Source organism: Pongo abelii, chromosome 7, assembly GCF_028885655.2.
Source record: "Pongo abelii isolate AG06213 chromosome 7, NHGRI_mPonAbe1-v2.0_pri, whole genome shotgun sequence".
In the NCBI taxonomy this organism is placed as follows: Eukaryota; Metazoa; Chordata; class Mammalia; order Primates; family Hominidae; genus Pongo; species Pongo abelii.
Genome location: NC_071992.2, coordinates 131752501 through 131773484, shown reverse-complemented (window position 1 = coordinate 131773484; position 20984 = coordinate 131752501). Strand labels below are relative to the sequence as shown.

The window sequence follows — 20984 nt, the reverse complement described above, 5'->3', positions numbered from 1 at the left end:
CAGGTGCTGAGATGGGAAGATCACTTAAGCCCAGGAGGTCGAGGCTGCAGTAAGCCATGATCATGCCACTGGCCTGGGCGACAAAGACTAAGGTATTGCATAGTGCTACTATGTAAGTTTGAAGGGAAAATGACTAGAATGAAGGTATTCTAAGACACCTGAATTGTTGGGAGTTAGCGAGCTAGGACTTTGTTATACATACTTGGAAAAATTTAAGGATAACTAATGAAAGAATAGGAAATGAATGCATAACTTCCAAAACTATAGAGGAGAAAAAATGGAATAATGAAATAAAGAACACCCATAAAATTCAATCAACTTTTAGAAAAATGGTAAGAAAATATGTGGGAAGCGTTAGACATATAGACATTTTAAAGTAAAATCTATAATAATTGTAGATATCAAAAGTCTTAACGTGTGTCTATTAAACTTTTCCACTGAAAAGATATGAGATGATATTAAAAAAGGAAATTGTAACTGTATCCTTCATACTGTATATACACCTGAAACATAAGTCTCTGGATGTTTAAAAGAAAAGAATAGACTTAGTTATACCAGCAAATATAAACTAAAGGAAAATTGAGGTATCTTTATTAATCTCATACAATTTTTAGAATTTATTACAAATAGCCTATGGAGGAAAGAAGGGATCATTGCATAATAAGAGGTTTAACTTCTTCAGAACGTACAATGGTTCTAAATACATAACACATAAATACAAATAAGTAAAGCAAAAACTGATAGAGGAACTACAGGGAAAACGTGACACACCACACTCACAATGATAAAGTTTGAAGAAAACTTATTAAAAGTTAAGCACAAAAAATGTTTCAAAATTGAAAAGATTTGAACAACAAACTATCAAACCTGATTTGATAAAAAATATACAAATTCTGTACCAAACAATTAGAGAATGTACATGCTTTTAAAGCACATATGGAGCAGTTATAAAAATTGAGACATTAAGCCAAAAAGAAATTAAATTTCAAAAAACAGTATCTCATAGAACATATCCTTTGACTCAGTGCAATGAAATTAGACCTCAATGACAAAAAGCTAAGAATCGATAAAGTTATACAGGGCCAATCATAACCAAACAAAAAAAAAGAGATCCCTTTATTAATCTCAGAAAACATAGATTTTACGATAAAACACCTTATGAGGGATAGAATTGGTCAGAACATACTACTTTGGAAGGCAAATTTGGCAAAATTTGGCAATATCAGATGTTCATATTCCCAATGACTACATAATTTTACTTTTCAGAAGAAAACCTTTTGCATGGGTTTGCTAGGAAATGTGCAAAAATGTTCATAATTGCATTTTTTAGCAAGAACAAAACAACCAAAACAAAGTCAGTCCAAAATAAAAACAGGAAAAAACTCTGATTGTCCAAAACAGATTAATTTATTTGTAGAATTTTCAAGCAGTGGAATGTTTTACAGTAGTGAATTTAATAAATGACAAGTGACTACAACATAAATGAATCTTATAAGAATAATTTTGACTGAATAAAAACAGATGGTAAAGACAAGTCACAGTGGGATAGTGTTTTATATAAATTCAAAAGATAAAACTATACAACTTTTCATGTTATATGTTTATGATATACATATGAATATCATGCATGCATACATATACATACATATGTGTACATGCATAGATAAATACATCTGAAATATACACATACACATATGTATGTATACATATGATATATGCACATAGATCTATGTATATATGTATGCATACATATAAGTATATATGTATATGATATATATATCGTATACATATACTCTACTGTACCATAAATAGTACTTTCTTTATCATATGTAATCATATCTGTATCTATCCATATAGAATCTCTTCCTCTCTACACACACATAGATCTCAATTCAGTTATGTAAAATCACATTCTATGATTCTGTAATCGCTTCAGTTTTTAATTTGTTTGCAAACTTAGATGTAAATCAATATGTGTGTATGTATTTATTTGTATGTCACTAACCTACAGTGTACAACTTTAAAATAAAAAATGAGGCATCAATTCTCATCATTGCCCATTTCGAGTGAATATATGAATGAATGATCAATCTCACTATTAAATAACTTACTATTAAAGAACTACTACAGACTCGGTAATATAATTATTGTCTAGTACAAATATTAAAATGTTCATTGTTGGCTAAAATGTGGAAAACTACACACATATTTTGGTAGTGTATGCGATGACAAGACTGTGTGTTAGGAGATTTACAAATGCATTTTAAAATTTTCAAACAGTGCTTGCAACTTCCAGACATAAAATAGGTAAACTGAGACTGAAAGAGTTGACATTGATTGCAGCAGGTGGTCAAATTAATTTAGCTCCTGCTCAATCTCTATCTTACATTTAAATTTGTATATGTTATGTGTCATATTTTTAAAAATAATACCTGATAAATCAGTTGCTTATAATACCTTGAAATAGACATGATAGTTCAACTAGAAAATACCCACTGTGAGACAAAAAGTTACCCAGGATATTATAGTTCACCAAACAAACAAACAAACAAACAAAACCTCACAAAGCAATATTACCTTTATTTGTATACATTATTTATTAGAAATTTCAGAACTAATGCTTCTGAATACTATGCAAGAACAGTTATCAAGTCTTGGAATAAGATACATTTTAGCCACAGTTTCAATTCCATTGACAATTGTATAAATAATTTCCTATTCCTTATTTACTTTCTATTTTATTGAAAGACTTTCTATATGAACATTTTGTAGGGAATGTATACCTTTTGAAAGGGAATTCTAAGTTTGATTTTTAAGATATGGTGTTAGTAGTGTTTTTTCTACCACTTGAAGATGTGAGCACCTCATCCCATCTCCCCAAAAGCCAGTTACTATTACTGAGCAAATCCTAATCAGATTATTTCAACTTAAAAATGCAAGATGAGTAAACAACGTAATTCTTTTCATCCGGAATTTCAATTTTTCTTGGATTATGTTCTGTAGACTATTTCTCCTCTTTTAACTAGTTTACAGCGTTCAAGGGTTGACCTAATAATCCATCTGTAATTCTGTTTTTGTCTTTGTTCCTGCTACTCTCTTCTCGTTTTTCATTTTATCATTTTACAGTGGCAGTAATGCCACATGCCACTCGTTGTAGACATTTATAGCAACAATGCATATATTACAAAAATGACTAACTTTAGTAGATTTCAGACCTACTTGAACTACATTTAAATTTAAGTATTTGAATCACCTCCCTTTTCCCCACTTCTGTGATAATTTATCTGTAGCTGTTTGATTCTGTAATAACCAAAAAAAAACCTCTGAAAGTCTAATCAATTAGTATGTATGATTTATTCATTTACTTTGATGCTTCATTTAGTCATTGAAGAATAAAAACTGTGGTTAAAATTATTCATTGATTGTCTTTAAGATTTAAAAAAATTATTGAAAGTAACATACTGTTATTTAGTAAAAAAGAGCTCTTCAAGTGATGACATAAATCTCAAGTTAACATTTAAAAGAAAAAAAACAAGGCATCCCTCAGAGCTGCACTTCACATACACTGTGAAGGGTTGGTTAATTATAAAAATAAAAATATTATCAGAGCATAGTAAAGGAGTAGGATCTTTTAGCTGATTTTTTTCCAGAAGCATTCCTCAATGCTTTATGAATAATGAAAATAATTTATAATATTCTCTACTAATGAATGAAATACTACTATTGTGAATAAAGACTATTGTGCACTGAAACATGGAAGGATCAAAAAACAAATGCTTTTTTATGGCACATGAAAATTCTATAAAGTAGAATAACAAATAACACTTATTTTTTCACAGAAGTTCTAAGTCACTTGAATTAAATACAAATTTGATCTTTTTAGGCAATTTGATGTCGTTTGCCTAGAGAGAAAGCATGATTTAGTTTTTTAATCAAAATTTCTTTGACTTGCCTCCACATTGTCGAATATTGTATGGGACACAGTGAGATTTTATAAAAGTATGTCCCAAATATTTTATGCAGCATTCACTAAAATATTCATTTATTATCTGAAATTTAAATTTAACTGAGCATTCTGTGTTTTATGTGATGAACTTATGCTTATGCTAAGGAGTTCTATAAAATGACATCTTTTTTTCTCAGATAATATGAAGAAAGTGTTTGCTATCAGTGTGGCAGGAGGATATAGCATTTAGATTAATACAAAGCATATATTTGTAAAAAATTTGAAATTAGTTTGACTTAATGTACCCAGAGGTTTTAGGAGTTTTTAACTAATGACGGGTTTATTCATAGGATCACTCAAAATATGCCATCTGCAAAATATGTGTGTACATCTTAATATTTCTCTGCTGCTTTGTGACCCTACATATTAAATCCAGCATCCTGAACATCCAGAGCTGTGATTGTCCATTTCTTTGTTATTAAGCAGATACTTACTGTCAATCTGGATGTTTTGTGATGAGGGGAATCAATAGATGTGTGAGCTTTGGTCTCGACCTTAGGGTAATTACATATACCTATAAAGTGAAGCATGTATGATTTTAATCACATACCATCTGTGATTAAAAAAAATTGAAGAGGAATACAAGGATTTAGAGTAACAAAGAAGACACTAGATTTATTCTTGGATTGAATCATTTGGGAAGTCTTTATGGATGAGGGGGTGGTTAAGTTGGGTCTTGAGAAATAGAGGAAAAATTTCCTGAATGTCTTTGAAGTTTTCATGTTAATGCTGATGAAAAGAAAGTGCATTTAGTAGGTTGGAGGAGAGTCCAAATTAATGTACTTTCACAATGACTAAACTTTTATTCTTGAGAAAAGTTTTCTTTTACTGGGGTTTATTACAATCTAGTCTTATTATTTGGAAGTGTGACATTACATTGAAGAGCTTGTCAGTTATTACTGAGGGAATGATACATGTCAGAGAATATGCTAAATCTTTTAGGTACTAATTCCTGAACAACCATTGCTTTAACTATCAAATAACATACATGAAACAGTAACCATAGATGAGCAAAAGTATTCTATTTTGCCTTCAATATTTTTATGTTAATTAACTCTTCTGTGCTTCTGCTTCTTTATCTGCAAAGTGGGGTGGAAATATATACTTTGTGTTATTGCTGCGGGCAATATATGTAATTAACCTGGCACTAAAGAATATTTAAAGACAATCTCCAAACAATGATAAAGAAAAAATGAATTGGGATTATTCCTGACAATTTTGTGCTTGTAGTTTATTTTATAAAGCTGTGAATGTTGACTCAGAAGGTGTATGTGACTTAAAATGATAACAATGTTGCCATTCATAAAAAATTCATCTTGGACCTGAATATAGTGGTGCATGCCTCTAATCCCAGCTACTCAGGAGGCTGACGTGGGAGGATCCCTTGAGCCCAGGAGTTCAAGGCCAGCCTGGGCAACATAGTGAGACCTCGTTTCTTAAAAAGAAAAAAAAAAAATTCATTTGGGAATGTTCTAAAAGTGCTGAGTATATACGGGTATATTAAGAGTACACTCCAAGCCAACACACTTGTCATGAGTTATTTATGACCATAGCTGCATGATTCTTGCTACTCAAGGTGTGGTCTGGGGACCTTGTAAGAAATACTGAGTATTATCAGGATCTCGGAAAATTTGAAATAAAAGAAGAAATACAGAATATTAGGTTCTACCCTAGTCTTCCAGCATCAGAATATGAATTTGAATGAAATCTCCAGGTGATTTTTACACATTAGTTTGAGAAGCACTGGTCTAAATTTTAGTATAGGTTATTGAAAAGTTCATATTGCTCCAGGCTTTTGACAGTAACGTTGTCTTTTTAGTATGTTTTCTGTCATTCATTTAGAACTGATAATATAAGGAGAAAGGAGTTGTTCAAGTCTCAAGAGCACTTTGTAGCAAATTGCCTTTTCTGCTTCACCTAGTGGTGTTCAATAGCCTGAAAGATTGAGCAGTTAAACAGTTTACTGCTTAAATGTCCAGCTTTACTCTTTTTTCATTAATAGTAGTAAGACCTAGAGTCTTAAGATTCTGAATAACAATAATAGTAAGATCATTCCCTGTATTTTATTAAAGCCTTGGGAGTTAGGAGATGTCTTGTGAGTTTATTCACTAAGTTGCTTAGAGCCATGGTGTAGCTAGTAATACAGTTTATGGGTACTGGTCCCTGCGTTGGCGTCATTTGAGGACTTTGTTAAATAAACATTTAGATTCTCAGATTATGCCCAGGATATTCTGGTTCAGTGGGATAAGGAAGACTTGGAATCTCTATTGCTGAGAAAGAAACTCTTTGGGTTGCAATGCTGCCCAGCCTGTTTTGCAAACCATTGCTCTAGTCAGTTTCTTTTTTCTCTGTTAGAAGACCTTTTCCATCCCCTGTGTTTTCATTTGGCATATTGTCAGTAGTTTACATTTATATAAAATTAGAAAGGTAGGCAGTGGAAAGTAGAAAAATATAACATTGTTCTGGGAGTTTGAAGCCCTGTGTTCCTGACTTGATATAGATGAAATGGGCAAGGCACTCTTTCTCCATTTTACTATCTGTGAAATGGGTTGTATACTTCAGTGGAACGTGAGAACCTGTAGACATGAGTGCTTTGAACTTTCAAAAGAAGTGTGAATTGAGCTTGTTTTTACAACCTTGTTGTAATATCCTTCCTGTTAAAATGTGTTTTCCTTTTCGACATAAAACCTGGTTCTCACGGAAAACTTACCCCTGCACTTTCTGTTTCCTTTGTACTTTATTCCTATCCCCACTCTTCTCTGTGTTCCTACAGCTCTCCAGCACCTGTACCATGGGCGGTTTTGCCTAGGTCGGTTGGTTCACGAGGTCCTCTCCGGGCTGATGAGAGCAGCTCCTGCTGAGACATGCCAGGAGTCAGGGAGTTTTCCTTTGGGACAGGAACTTCAAACTAGAAAACCTAGAAGACTCAGACACCTTGTCTCAGGGTGTGATACCCTGTGATGAACTCATGTTTTGGGCAGGGACCTAGGACCTTGTGTATTTGGGGGGGAAGTACTAGTTAAATAATAGGTGAAGATTATGTAACTTCAATATCTACTGATTCTGCAATCTAGAAATATTCTTAAGCGACCCCTATTCCTTCATCTTTATTCAGAATCAGTAGATATTGAAGTAACATAATCTTAATTACTTAGCTATATTCCTAGATATGCCATGTTCTAAACAACTTTAATAAATACATTCAGAAAACATCCTTACCTCCCAAGGTTTTAATAAAACACAGGTAACGTCCTTACTGTCTTTGTTATTTAGAATTTGAAGATACTGGCTCTGACTGCTATTAATGAAAGAAGAGTAAAGCTTGACAATTAAGCAGTAAAAGGCTAAACTGCTCATTCTTTCATGTCATTGAACGCCGCTAGATGAAGCAGAAAAGCATAGAATATATTCTACTGGGCCATGTCCTAAAGCAAAGGATCTTCTAGGACATAAGCTTGGTTTTAAAAATGTTTTTTTTTTTTTTGGTCATGGTTGAGGTACATAGGGGAATGGCAATGAATGATACCAAAACACCAGTTTGTAAGTTTAAACTCTTGCAGAAACAGTACAGAATATGGATTCACAGAGAACAGAGGGGCTTTATTTAATTTTAGGATTTATACTGATTAACTCTCATTTATTTACTTAATATGCACAAGAACCGTATCAAGAGACAACTTTATTTTCATTTTGCAGATGCGGAAACTGAGACAGGTTCAGTAAATTATTCAAAGTTACTTACATTGTAGAATACAGAGCCAAAGTTTGAAGCTTAAGCATTCTCCTTAAGAGTCTACACTCTTACATGTGGTTGGTTGTTTCACCAGTAAGAACTGAGAGTCTACCGTTTGAAAATAATTTTGCTTTGTGGTCCACAAGAATTTTGTATTTCTTTTCATATATGTTGATCCTTTCTCCTTCTTGTCACCCTGGTATTTACAGTCTTGATATCTTGAAACAGAATCACTATGATTCTTTAGCATTTTATTACTGGAGTTACCAGTTTTGGTAGAAGTGTCAGTGGTAATTTGTAGTTTTAATTTATAGGCATGGATCTCTTTAGAGATTTCAAGCAGAGATCTCACCATGTCAAGGAACCACAAATATGCTAATGTGGACAGTGAGTCCATTATAACCATCTTGGGGTGAAAATCAATCATGGTCTGCTAAGTGCTTTCAGAAGTTGTTGTTGTTGTTGTTGTTGTTGTTTTAATTTCCATGACTCAATATATTGTGTAGAATATATTCAGTAGGGTAATTTTGGATTTATGTGTTTGTTTCCCATTAGGTTAAACTAGAATGTGTGTGTTTTTTTGTTGTTGTTGTTGTTTTGTTTTGTTTGAGATGGAGTCTCGCTCTGTCGCCCAGGTTGGAGCACAGTGTCGTGATCTCGGCTCACTGCAACCTCCGCCTCCCAGGTTCAAGTAATTCTCCTGCCTCAGCCTCCCGAGTAACTGGGATTACAGGCTCCCGCCACCACACCCAGCTAATTTTTGTAGTTTTCTTAGAGATGGGGTTTCACCATGTTGGTCAGGCTGGTCTCGAACTTCTGACCTCAGGTGATCTGCCCGCCTCTGCTTCCCGAAGTGCTGAGATTACAGGCGTGAGCCACCAGGCCCTGCCTAGAATGTGTTTTTGATAAGAAGCTTTTGTAGATGAGATCCACAGAGGTTCTAGGTCCTAGATTTTAGGTATTGTCTATTGTCTTTTGTATTCTTAGTCCTGTTTTTGAATTTTCTGGCCTTGACATTGGTGGCAAGATTATTCCTCTTGTTCATAATCATCTTTACATTGAAGGTTAGGCTATTTCCACTTGAGGAAATTAATTTTACTGTTGTGCTTTTATGGTCAGTTCATCCTCCCATTATTTGTCATTTGTTGTATATTTCTTTACTACTTAAACAATGAAAAAAATAGGAAAAAGATTGGAAACGATCTTCTGTAAAAAGTAAATATCCATATTTACTCAACAAAATGTAAGCTCTTGTATGCTACATTAAGCACTCTCAACAAATACTTTAGATTTTGTTTCGTGTTTTATACCTTTGAATTTTCCTTCCATAAAATAGGAACATTCTTTTGGAATTTCAGCTATCAGGCATGTCTTATAAAGGAATGAAGTTATTGATAAACATCACAGCCCCAGAGTAATTAAAACATGCATTTGAGCACCTACTCCCCAGCTGATTGCCTTCCTTTACCTTTGAAGAGATCCCCTGTCCCTACCATGACCTACAAAGCTCTAGATAACCCTTCAAACTTGTCAATTGACATTCTTCCTCTCATTTATTCCTCTAAAACCACAATGTCCTCTTTTCAGTGTCTCAGACTAGCTAGAATGTGGCTTCCTTTCCCCTTCCTCATCCTCCAAGGATAGCTTCTTTTCACCCTTTGATTTCATATGTCTCCCTCAGAAAGTCCTTCCTGATTACCTGCGCAGCCCTTTATACCAATTACTATCCATTTCATTCTTAGCACCTGTCACTCTTTGTACTTACAGACTTATAGTCATGTGAAACTTCCTGTCTAGTCATTCCTGACTAGACTCTAAGCAGCAGGTAGGCAAAGACTATATATCTTTTATTCACCAATGTGTACCCAGTGCCTGGAAAAGAAATATTTTGATGATTATCTAAAATTACATATATGAGTACATAACTTACAGTATCTTACAGTTTTAAGTAATAGCTCACAAAATTTATTTTGTTACTTTAATTTGGTAATTCATAGCAAGTTATATCAGGGAAGTAGAAAGTGTTTCCCTGATATTTATTTAGACAGCCGTACACAGCTTTTATAGTTAAACAAAATATGCCTAGTTCCACATCACTTGTGTATCTTTTGGGTATGCTTTTTACAGTGCAATACTTCTGTTCTTCTTTGTTAATCAAATATATGTCCTAATATAGCAGTTACTGTTCTCTCTTTAACAGCAGAAGATGGCAGGGAATTTGATAATAAAATCGTCTTGTTTTATGCCATTTAAAAAGAAAACACACACACACCCTTTTAATGAATATATTGTAAAGCCTCTATTATGGTGTTTGACACTCAACAGACACTCAATTTCTTGAATGTGTTTATGTTCTCATAGATGGATAGAATTTGTTTAGAGAAAAATCATGGGTTATAAATACACCTTATTTTCTAGACTTTACAGATCAGTGAGCAATATTTAATTCACTAAATGGATTTAAATTTGATGATAGAAAAGAAAACTTTATTGCTTTTTAAAAATCATTTAATAATTTGATAATGATTTATTGTTTTATGTTTAAATTTAGTTCCTTTTAATATACGGAAAAGCTGTACAAAGCATTTCAGCATTAGAAATTGAAGTGTATCTATAGGGGGAAATCCTCAATTTAGTTTAAATAACAGAAAGTGAAAAGGGCATTTGAAATCAGGTGTGAAAACTTAAGAATAGTGACTTAAATGATACAATTAATGATTATCCATCAGGGTAAAATGCATCTATCAAGGCAAAATGAACAGAATGGGGCATTTAACAGTAATGCAAACTAACCAGTTTTAGTGCTAATCACCTGGAATGTATGCGCACAAGCACGAGCAGCGTGTGTGCATGCGTGCGTGCACGATGTGTCTGTGTGTGTGTGTCTGTTATACCTATTACTGCTAATATAACAAGGGCACTTTGAACTCTTTATATAGAACTGAAAATGCCAGTTAATTACATTCCAGTTTTGGGGTGTTAAGAATATTGCATTTCTTTCTACCTACTACATTGCATGAGTAGATAGAAAATTCAGGTGCTTAAGCACCTGAAATAAAACAACCCTTCAGAACGCTGTCTTTGCAATAACTGTTTTCTTCTTCTCCAGGAGAGCACACAGCTGCTACAAATGCCGTCAGTGCAGTTTTACAGCTGCCGATACTCAGTCACTACTGGAGCACTTCAACACTGTTCACTGCCAGGAACAGGACATCACTACAGCCAACGGCGAAGAGGACGGTCATGCCATATCCACCATCAAAGAGGAGCCCAAAATTGACTTCAAGGTCTACAATCTGCTAACTCCAGACTCTAAAATGGGAGAGCCAGTTTCTGAGAGTGTGGTGAAGAGAGAGAAGCTGGAAGAGAAGGACGGGCTCAAAGAGAAAGTTTGGACCGAGAGTTCCAGTGATGACCTTCGCAATGTGACTTGGAGAGGGGCAGACATCCTGCGGGGGAGTCCGTCATACACCCAAGCAAGCCTGGGGCTGCTGACGCCTGTGTCCGGCACCCAAGAGCAGACAAAGACTCTAAGGGATAGTCCCAATGTGGAAGCTGCCCATCTGGCGCGACCTATTTATGGCTTGGCTGTGGAAACCAAGGGATTCCTGCAGGGGGTGCCAGCTGGCGGAGAGAAGTCTGGGGCCCTCCCCCAGCAGTATCCTGCATCGGGAGAAAACAAGTCCAAGGATGAATCCCAGTCCCTGTTACGGGTAGGATGGTTTCATTTTTAAATAATTCATTTGTTTTGAAGGGCAAAAGGAGGGACACACATTCTTTCTATACAGGATTGTGTTGTGTATGAAGTGAAACTTAATGATCTGTCTCAATCTGGGGATTTATACTCCTAAGGCCAAAGTGGCAGCAAGTAACTCATGTGTGTTTGTGTGTGCTGTGCACTTACTTGATATAGTGTTAGGCAGTCACTTGTTTGTCTTTGCTCTTAGCTCAGATTGAACGTTGGTTAATCATTCCTGGTGACTATACAAAACAACAAGGCCATATTTGGAGAAGGGAGGCTTAGAATCCCAGAAGGATGTACATCTGTTACATGGAAATAACTAAATGACTTTTAAATTTTAAGCTGCTATGACAGTATATGGTTAATAAGGAAGTCAGAAGAGATTTAAATCACTAAGAATGTAATGTCCTTGATGAGATGTTCATACAAAAATACAGAGTTTTTTAAAACCCACGATATAATTATGTATAAATGACAATGCTTGTTGTTGTCGAGTTGCCAAGAAGAGGGGGAAAAATGAGAAAAGCCCAAATGTGAATAGTGTGAAAAGCGGCCAAAGAAGAGTGCCATGCATTTGATATGAACAGGATCTTTTAGGGGGAAAGACCTAGTTCCATGTGGAAAAAGAAAACAAAACCTCTGAGTAAGGTAAGATCCTCGATTGCTCTCTTCATACTATGTAGACTCAGCATTGTTAAAAAGTATTTTAGATTTTGAAAATTCATGAGCTCCCAATAAGTGATAGTTGCTCGATGCCTAAGACACCACCTGTTGGACGTTTTACCTTAACTCTGTGAAAGTTTTGAGCTTTTCTGGATGATCTTGAAGCTTTGTTCATGCATAGAAGGTAGGATCAGAAACTAGCTAACCTTTACAAAAGATCCAGTTAGGAAATAGAGTTCCATTAGCCAGGTGCTTTGACCTGCAGGTCATAGACCAGTGAGTTCTCTCTGGATGTATACTGGGGAGAAAAATTGCTCTTCCCAATGTCTGCTTGGCTGCTCTGCTCTCATTTCCTGCAGATTCTCTGAAGCCTATCTGTGCTTCTCAGTATTCTCTAGCGGAGGTGAAAAACGCCCCTTAGAGGTGCACAGTTAATTATAAAAGCTGTTACCTTTCCCATCTGTAGTCATGCCCTGGAGCTAAGAGAAGGGCTTGAATACAGAAGAGGAGATGCCCCCTGTACAGAGAGAAACAAAGAATCCTTCCTGCAGGGAAGAAGCAAGTTTACTATGAGTAACTTCGGAAAAAAGAGAAACAGTTTCTGTGCCCTTCAAGAGGGGGTTCAATTTAGGGAACTCCCCTCCAATGAATATACATGGAGCTGCATTTTTATAATTGTCAATATTGGTTGTTTTCTCAGCACGTCATTACTCTTCTGGCCTCAAGTGACTTATGGCTTCTGGTTATAAGGCGGGAATGAAATGTCCTATGTTTTATTAAATTCATACTGCATTTTGAGAGTGTGGTATATTTGGGGGCCTTATATCTATATCACTGGAACCCCTTTCCTTCCTTTTTCCACTTAAAATTGTTTTCATCCATGACATCTTCATTTGACGCCATATTGTTTGACTGTTTCTGGAATATTACCTTTTCTGCCATTGTTTATATACTCTAAGACTTTGAAATGACAATTTATTAAGCAATGGTATAAAAAACCTGAGCGTAGTGGTTGCATTTTTTGAGCAAGATGGAGATGATGATACTTTTCTAAAAAATTGTTTTTCTCAATTCCTCCACTTCCTTAAATCCCTGATTTCAAGTTTCTATTGCATCATTTTAACCGCCTTTTCAGTTCCTCCACATTAGCTGCTGAAGTAGGAAACCTTCACCAAGAGATTCCTTAGCTGTGTTCTACAATAATAGCCAAATTCCAACCCTATGATTTATTATCTTCAAAGGCTGTAATCTACTAAATTTCAGAGATCTGATAAAATTACATTAATATATACATATACATGCATATGCATATATAAAAGGAAGAACATTGAATCATTCTGTGGTTGCAATAAAATTTAAATCTTTTAAGATTCACATTTTATATTTGAATAGTGCTTTTGGAAATCACCCATTTTATTGGATATTTGGAATAGGAAGGGTAGCCAATTTAATTTATTGTGCAACATTTAGGTTATTAGCTGTATATGAAATTTTCAATGTGTACATATCTTAGATGATGAGCTTTTTAAGACACCTAACAGAATTAAGAAACAGCCCATTCTCATTGTGAATTTGACACAAATTCTACTTTGGTGGTATTAGTTGGTATTCTCAAATTATCATACCGAATACATACCTCTAATTCATTACCCTACCAGTGGTAGAAAAAAAAAAGCAGAATTTTGAGGTCATGTTTAATAAAGGCAAAAAAAAAAAAGTACTGTAAGTTTGTAGTTTCAGAGGCATAGTTATTAGTGAAGATGTCCTGTAATAATTTAAAATATGCCATAGAAATATACAGATATAATTTACATGTTTTGAACCCAAATTACAGTAGTATATAAATATATGCCTACAGAATGCATATTTATATTTGAAACAATAAAATAGAACTTGAAAGTAACTACAATTATTCAGAAATTGTAAGCAATTTAAGAAATGTAAACTATCAGATTTTAAAAGTGCCTTTTTAATTAGTTTTTTCAATATAGCATTAATAGAGCAAGTATATTAATACATTTATATATACAGTTTCTAATACTAAAGTAAAATTTAATCATTTAAAAATACTATACAGAGTGGTATCAAGAATTAAGTATGGAAAACTTGCCCAACAGAAAATGTTGATTTAATATAGTTCAATACTATGCTGGTAAATAATGGAAACATTTTAAAATAAAAGGCTGAATGTAGTTAGGATTGTGTTACAAAGCACATAATTAAAATGTTGCTTTCAGCATATTAGTCTTTCTGATAACTTTTTTTTTTTAAACTGGTTTCAGCAATGAAAGTTTGCTGTACTTCTGAAAGTGAGGAAGGAAATAGAATCACAAGAAGAGCTAAAATTTCGAAATGTTCTCTTCATTAACATTAGTGGTTTTCTTCTTTTTTTGGCTTATGTCAGGGTCAGTGTTTGGCTTTTAGTTTTGTGTTCAATATGATATCATTTATGTATATTTTTATTTAGTAAATGTCTATATTTTTCCCTTGTTATTAATATGAAATTGATCTTGATATAAAAATCTTAAGTTGCATATGCCTCTGTGTTGACTACTGTGCTTTGAGTATGACAAAAGCCACATTGCCATAAACTTGATCTTATAAATTGCTCTAAGAAAACTAGGCTTTTTGTTGCATATTAATCACACGATATTTCTACAAAATTTTTGAGTATTTTCTTGTGTTAGTAGGAAGAAGTATTAAGGCCTTTAGAATCTTTACTAGAAATAGTCTAAGCTTATATGACAACTTTAATTTATTATCTTAACATTTCTAGAATAGATCTGATAAAACATGAATCACCTCCTGAAAGTGGTCACCAACGTTTACTAATAATATTTTGAAAACCCAGTGTTTTTATTTAAAATTTAGGTCTGTGAAGAGGTTAACATGTTTAAAATTACCTGTGCTAAAAGTATATTATTTTATATATTCCAATAGATGTTTCTTAATCATTTTAAACTAAATAGTATAGTATAGTCAGCATTCAGGTAAAGTTGTATACTTTTCTGAGAAGTTTTTTTTATGATGTACATTGACACAAAGGTATTTATTTTGTAGATAAACTTATGCAGATGCAACTGTATTAATCTTATTGCTTCCTGAATAAGAAATTCTGGATTTTATTTTTGTAATGGAATTTTTAGATTGGATATTCCATTGCAGAAAACTTGGCTTTTTATCTGATAATTACATGAATAAGGATCAAAAAATCTATCATTAAATTTCACAAAAAAATTAACCAACATTGTATAGTTTTTCATTTGTTAATAAAATACAGAAGTACAGTTAAGCTTATTGGGTGAGTCTTTAGGGGGAGCTCATGGCAAATCAACATTCAGGTAAACTCCTCCATGTTATTTGTCAGAACAGAATGTTGTGGATAACTTGTAGCTCAGGTTCTTCCGTAGGTTCAAATGCCGTAGTTATTAGAGCACTTTTTTCCTGCACCTAGAGGAAAGATAAATCTCCTTGAGATTGATCTTGGTTTCCAGTTTAAATTTATTTAGAAAAGTCTGTCAGTTGTGACATCTACATTTTGTGCTGCTTGGCTTCAGCGGAGATGCTCAACCATGGGCCTGGGGAGTTGAGTTCCAAGTTCTGGAAGTTGAGTTCCAAGTTGAGCCACTGACTTTCAAAGGAAGGGCCTCCCAGGATCTCTGTTCATCTGTCGCTTGGAGAGGATCATACTGCCTGCCACCCTCACAGGAGTGTTGTGCAGCTTAGTTAATTAACGTTTGTCAGGCCATTTGAGATCCTCAGATGCAGAGTGCTAGATAAGTGGAAATAGTCTGATTATTTGTTCATTTTGTAAGTGTGATACCAGGACAGTACAATGAGAATGTTATTTCCCCTTTTCTTCAGCAGCGTTAAATTTATAGTTTAAAGATTGTTGATACCGGACAGACTATTGAGATGCAAAAATGTTCTTTTGGGGACAGTCCATTGGCAGCCAAACAGACGTTTAAACAAGTGACAATGTTGAATGCCTTTACAACCACTGACAGAAGACTGCAGGAGCTTTTTTTTAACTAAAGATGGTCTGAAGTGAAAAGTGATATTCATTGTTTTGCTTCATATTTAATTAAAATGAAAGCAAAATTCCAGTTATCATAGAGGTAGCACTGACTTAATGTTTATGTACGTAACTGTTTTCTCACCTGAATTGAACTTTTTACATGTGCATAAGTAAAATACCAAAGAGATCAGACTATATCAGGAAAAATGGGAAGTATATACCTCTCTAAACACTGGTTATGAAGCCGTGACTTTAGGCCCTGTTGGTAGTTTCTCTTTAGGTAGCAGTTGATATTTTCTTTGCCTGAGAGTAAAATAAATGATTAAAAACTATTGACTATATGCAGAGATGAAAAATCCTTGTACGTCTTTGCTTCTGTGCAATATAGATGTATTTCTGTTGACATCTATTTGAAAAATATATGATTTAAACTCAAATATGTTTTAGTTTAGATTTTAAAAATACAATCCATGTATCAAATTCATTATGTGTAATAGTGAACATGACAATTCTATTTTACCATGTAAAATTTAAATAGCTTTTTCTTATTTATTGATTATTCATCTTTTACATTTATATACCATTTTTGACAGTAGAAAGCAACTAAAGCCAATTCCATAGGTATAGAAGTTTGGTTTTATTAGTTTGATTAATGAGATTTTCAAGCAATCTAATTTCTTTTCTATAAGTCTGCTTCATTAACCCACACGTTTTTTAAAGCACTTAATTTTTTTAATGCACACACAATAATTGTACATATTATGGGGAACATAGTGCTGTTGTGATACATATAATGTGTGGTGGAAAGATTAGAGTAATTTGCATATCCGTCACCTCAACATTTGTAATTTCTTTGTATTAGGGACATTCACTATTCCAGCTATTTGAAACTACATACTACTGTTAAGTACAGGCATCCTACAGTGCTACAGAATGCTGAAACTTACTCCTCCCGTCTAGCTATACCTTCATATCCTTCAACACATCTCTCCCTATCTGCCTTTCACCCTACCCTTCCTATCCTCTAATATCTTCTGTTCTGTTTTTGGTTTCTACGAGATCAAATTTTTTTTTTTTTTAGCTTCCACATATAAGTGAGAACATGCAGTGTTTAACTTTCTATTCCAGGCTTATTTCACTTAAAATAACATTCGCCTGTTCTATTCACATTGCTGCAAATGACAAAATTTTATTCTTTTTTTATGACTGAATATATTCCATTGTGTGTATTTACCTCATTTTGTTTATTCATTTTTCTGTCATCGGACACCTAGGCTGATTCCGTATCTTGATGATTGTGAATAGTGCTGCAGTGAACATGGGGGTACAGGTGTCTCTTTAATATACTAATTTCCTTTCCTTTGGAAAATTACTGAGGAGAGGGATTGCTGGATCATGTATGTAGTTCTGTTTGCGGTTTTTTGAGGAGCCTCCAATACTGTTCTCCATAGTGGCTGCCCTAGTTTACACTCCCACCCACATTAATAGCACTTGAAAAACAACAACAATGTTTTTGTAACCTAGACTGTTTATGAGGTCTGGCATAGTTCTGCTGGCCCAGGTTTCTAAAGCAGGTGAAGCAGATGTATCTTAGTGAATTGGACTGTAGGTTTGCAGCCACTGTGAAATGTTATCGTTTAGCACAGTATCTGTTCATTATTTCCTGTATAACTATCTTTTGCTTGGCTTCTCTTTTCCACGGACTGCATGAGTCAGGAGATAACAGGGCCCCCAAAAGAACCCATTGTTGAGCATTCCTAGATGTTGGAAGTGAAGAGTATACAGGAGGTGGCCCAAGTTTCAGGAGCACAGGGCCAGAATGATTCAGAAATGAGGTATGTGGTGTTGATGTGAATCTGGTAATTTTCTGGCAGAGCCCAGTCTGATGGGTCCATTTTACAGGCACATTAATACCTATAATGCCACAACAAAGTTTTGTTTTGGATTTTTGGGGATTTTGTTATTTTCACCAAAAAGGTAAATATTGTCTCCATTGCCATATATATATATATATATATTTTTTTTTTTTTTTCTCTCCCTTCCCTTAGATACTGTTCAAAACTTTCCTTAAGTGTTTATAGGCAAAGGCATTGATTAGTAGACTGCTCTGCTTGTTAACTCAAGGAAGTTTGGCAAGCTAGGTACTGCTGTATCTAGTTGTGTTATCAGTTTAAGGAAAGGCAAATTGTTTCATTGATGTTTGAAGACCCTTTTTCCTTTTGGAGAAGCAATACTATTTACAGACTTTTATTATGAACTATAATTTACAAATACAAGGAAGTCTGGAACACAGCTTTATATCAGTGGTTAGGAGTGAAGCAAAGGAATCTTAGTTTTGTTTTTTCTGACAACAGCACACTTGTGATAAATTGAGCGTTTGGCATCATTGTTCATCTCACAATGATTAAATGCCTCCCTCTCACTTGTAATTTTATATGTTAACTTGGCTGTTTTTAAAAAGGCAGTTTCTTAATTTTGAAGAATTACTTTGGACATATTAATTAGGAAAAGGATAAACCATTTTCTACCATGGAAATTTATATATGCATAACATCATGAATAACCAGAAAATGCTAAGTATATACAGTATAGATATCTATTTTCAAAGGCAAAATACACTTTATAATTTTGCTAACATTAAAAAGGTACTGATTATGAATCAAACTTTTATGAGAATTTAGGTACAAAATGGAAAAGATTTTTAAAATAGATTTCTGGTTAAAATGATATTTTGTGTGAAGGAAGTGGTAAGATCCCTGACAACATGATTTATTGAATTGCATTTGCAGTAGTGTTACATTTAGTTTAAATTTTTATACAAGACTGATGCTCGATCATAAAAAAAGTCTTGGTAGACAAAGCACATAAAATCTCAGGGAATTAACTTTCTGACTGTAGCTATATACATTGGGTAACACAAGAATACCTGTTTGTAGCTGTCAAATTTGAATTCTTAATGAAGAAGAGAAAATCTGGTGAAACTACTTTAAAACAATTGTATAGGAAAGCATTACAAAAAAATTTTGGTTAAAATAGATGGATATTTATAACTGGTTGTCAATTAATTTAGCATTCAGTTTCTAGGATTAAGCTTACTGCCTTTCCATTAATTTATTACTGGTTGGATTCTTTTCATCTTCACCAGAACTCTTTGAGGTTGAAAGTATTATTATCCCCATCATTTAAAGGAGTAAACTGAGGCTTGGATATTAAGTATTTTGCCTAGATCACACTGCTCATAATGGCAGAGATTAAATTCTAGCTCTGGCAATTCTAGAGTCCCTGCTCATAACCATTGCATAGCCTCCTTTGGTTCAATATGGTTTGCTAATAAATACTTGGGTGACTTTCTACAATTTCAGAATTAATTTGTTTCATCTAAGCATACACGTTTTTATGTGTGTATGTACAAAACAAAATACCTTTTTGAAATTATATATGTGATACATGCTTATTGCAAAAGAGTTGGATAATACAATATACTGTAAAGAAGATGAAAACCACTCATAAATTCCAACCTATAAATACTTTCGTGTTCATATTTTGGCATCTAATATATCCTTTATGTATATTTAAATATATATTTTATTCAAGTATAGGATCATGTACCTCCCTGTTTTATAATTTTCTTTTTTAGTTTTCCAGTGTATTGTGGACATTTTTTCTCATCAACAAGTACATCCCACAATGTTCATTTTTGTGCCTCATTATACCATGGAATAGTGACATCCTAGTATGTTTAAGACATTCCTTATTAATGAACATTTAGGCTACTTCCAATTTTTAATTATAAAGGACATTTTGAAGGACCTCTTTGTACATATTATTCTGTTGCTTTATCATCTTTTTGGGATAATTTCATGTAGTATATTTCCAGTTATTTAAATGAGAAAGTGCATGATTTATAACAAATGGTATTTAACGTCCAAGTCACTGTTATCTAAAGGGGTAATTTTTAAGGTATAAAATAAGTTGGCTCATAAAAAATGCGTGGGAATAATATCCTAGAAATATTTAAGGATTAACTTCTAAATTGTAAATTGACATATTTAATGATAGATGCAAAAAATTAGGAGAAAAGCAAGTGACAATTTTATCACATATATGGAATACAGTACATGCCCAATACAAGGTAAATAGTATAATAAGCTTACTTTATATTGCATATGCAGAATAGTTTATTCTTTAGAGAAATTGATTTGCAAGAAGAACTCATTTTCTTAAGCAGAGTTGAGTCAAGGGTTTTAATTGAAAGCAGTCTACTCAGCCTTTGCCTTTCACGGGGGAATAATTTCTCTCTTTTCTCTGCTTTTGCTTTGCCTCCATGGATGATGCTCCTGCTACCCTTCACACTTTGTCAAACCAGTTTTGAAGTTTTCGCCTTCCCCAGATGTATGTCGGATGTGTGGGTAATGGTGTGGGCTTTGAGGGAGTATAATAGAAAAGAATTGATTTCTCTTTTCTTTAAAAGATGGCATTTAATTATCTTTGTTTTTATTTGTTGCTGAAATATATTAAATGCATATTAATTCCGTTAAGTATTTTTCTTTGATAAAGTTGTCAGAATGTCAGAATATTCTTTTTTTTCTGTTATTGATACATAATATTTCATACATTTGTGAGGTATACGTGGGATTTTTTTGCAAACATAGAATACATAATGGTCAAGTCAGGGTTTTTGGGGTATCTCTTACCTTGAGTATTTGTGAAAATTTCAATGTGCTGGTAACATTTTAAGTCCTCTCTTCTAGCCATTTTGAAATATGCAATATATTATTGCTAACTATAGAATATTTTCATTATTTTTTATGAAAATTTGAAG

General features: G+C 33.8%; 1 protein-coding gene across 9 annotated transcripts in view; it reads left to right on the top strand.

Annotated features, from left to right (window-relative positions):
- Positions 1 to 20984, top strand: part of TRPS1 (transcriptional repressor GATA binding 1) — a 259423-nt gene that overhangs the window by 73184 nt on the left and 165255 nt on the right. For all 9 annotated transcript variants that reach the window (XM_063726794.1, XM_063726793.1, XM_009244042.4 and 6 more), the window contains one exon: positions 10849 to 11452. In XM_063726794.1, the coding sequence (XP_063582864.1) occupies positions 10849 to 11452 (604 nt within the window). The remainder of the gene's footprint in view (positions 1 to 10848; positions 11453 to 20984) is intronic.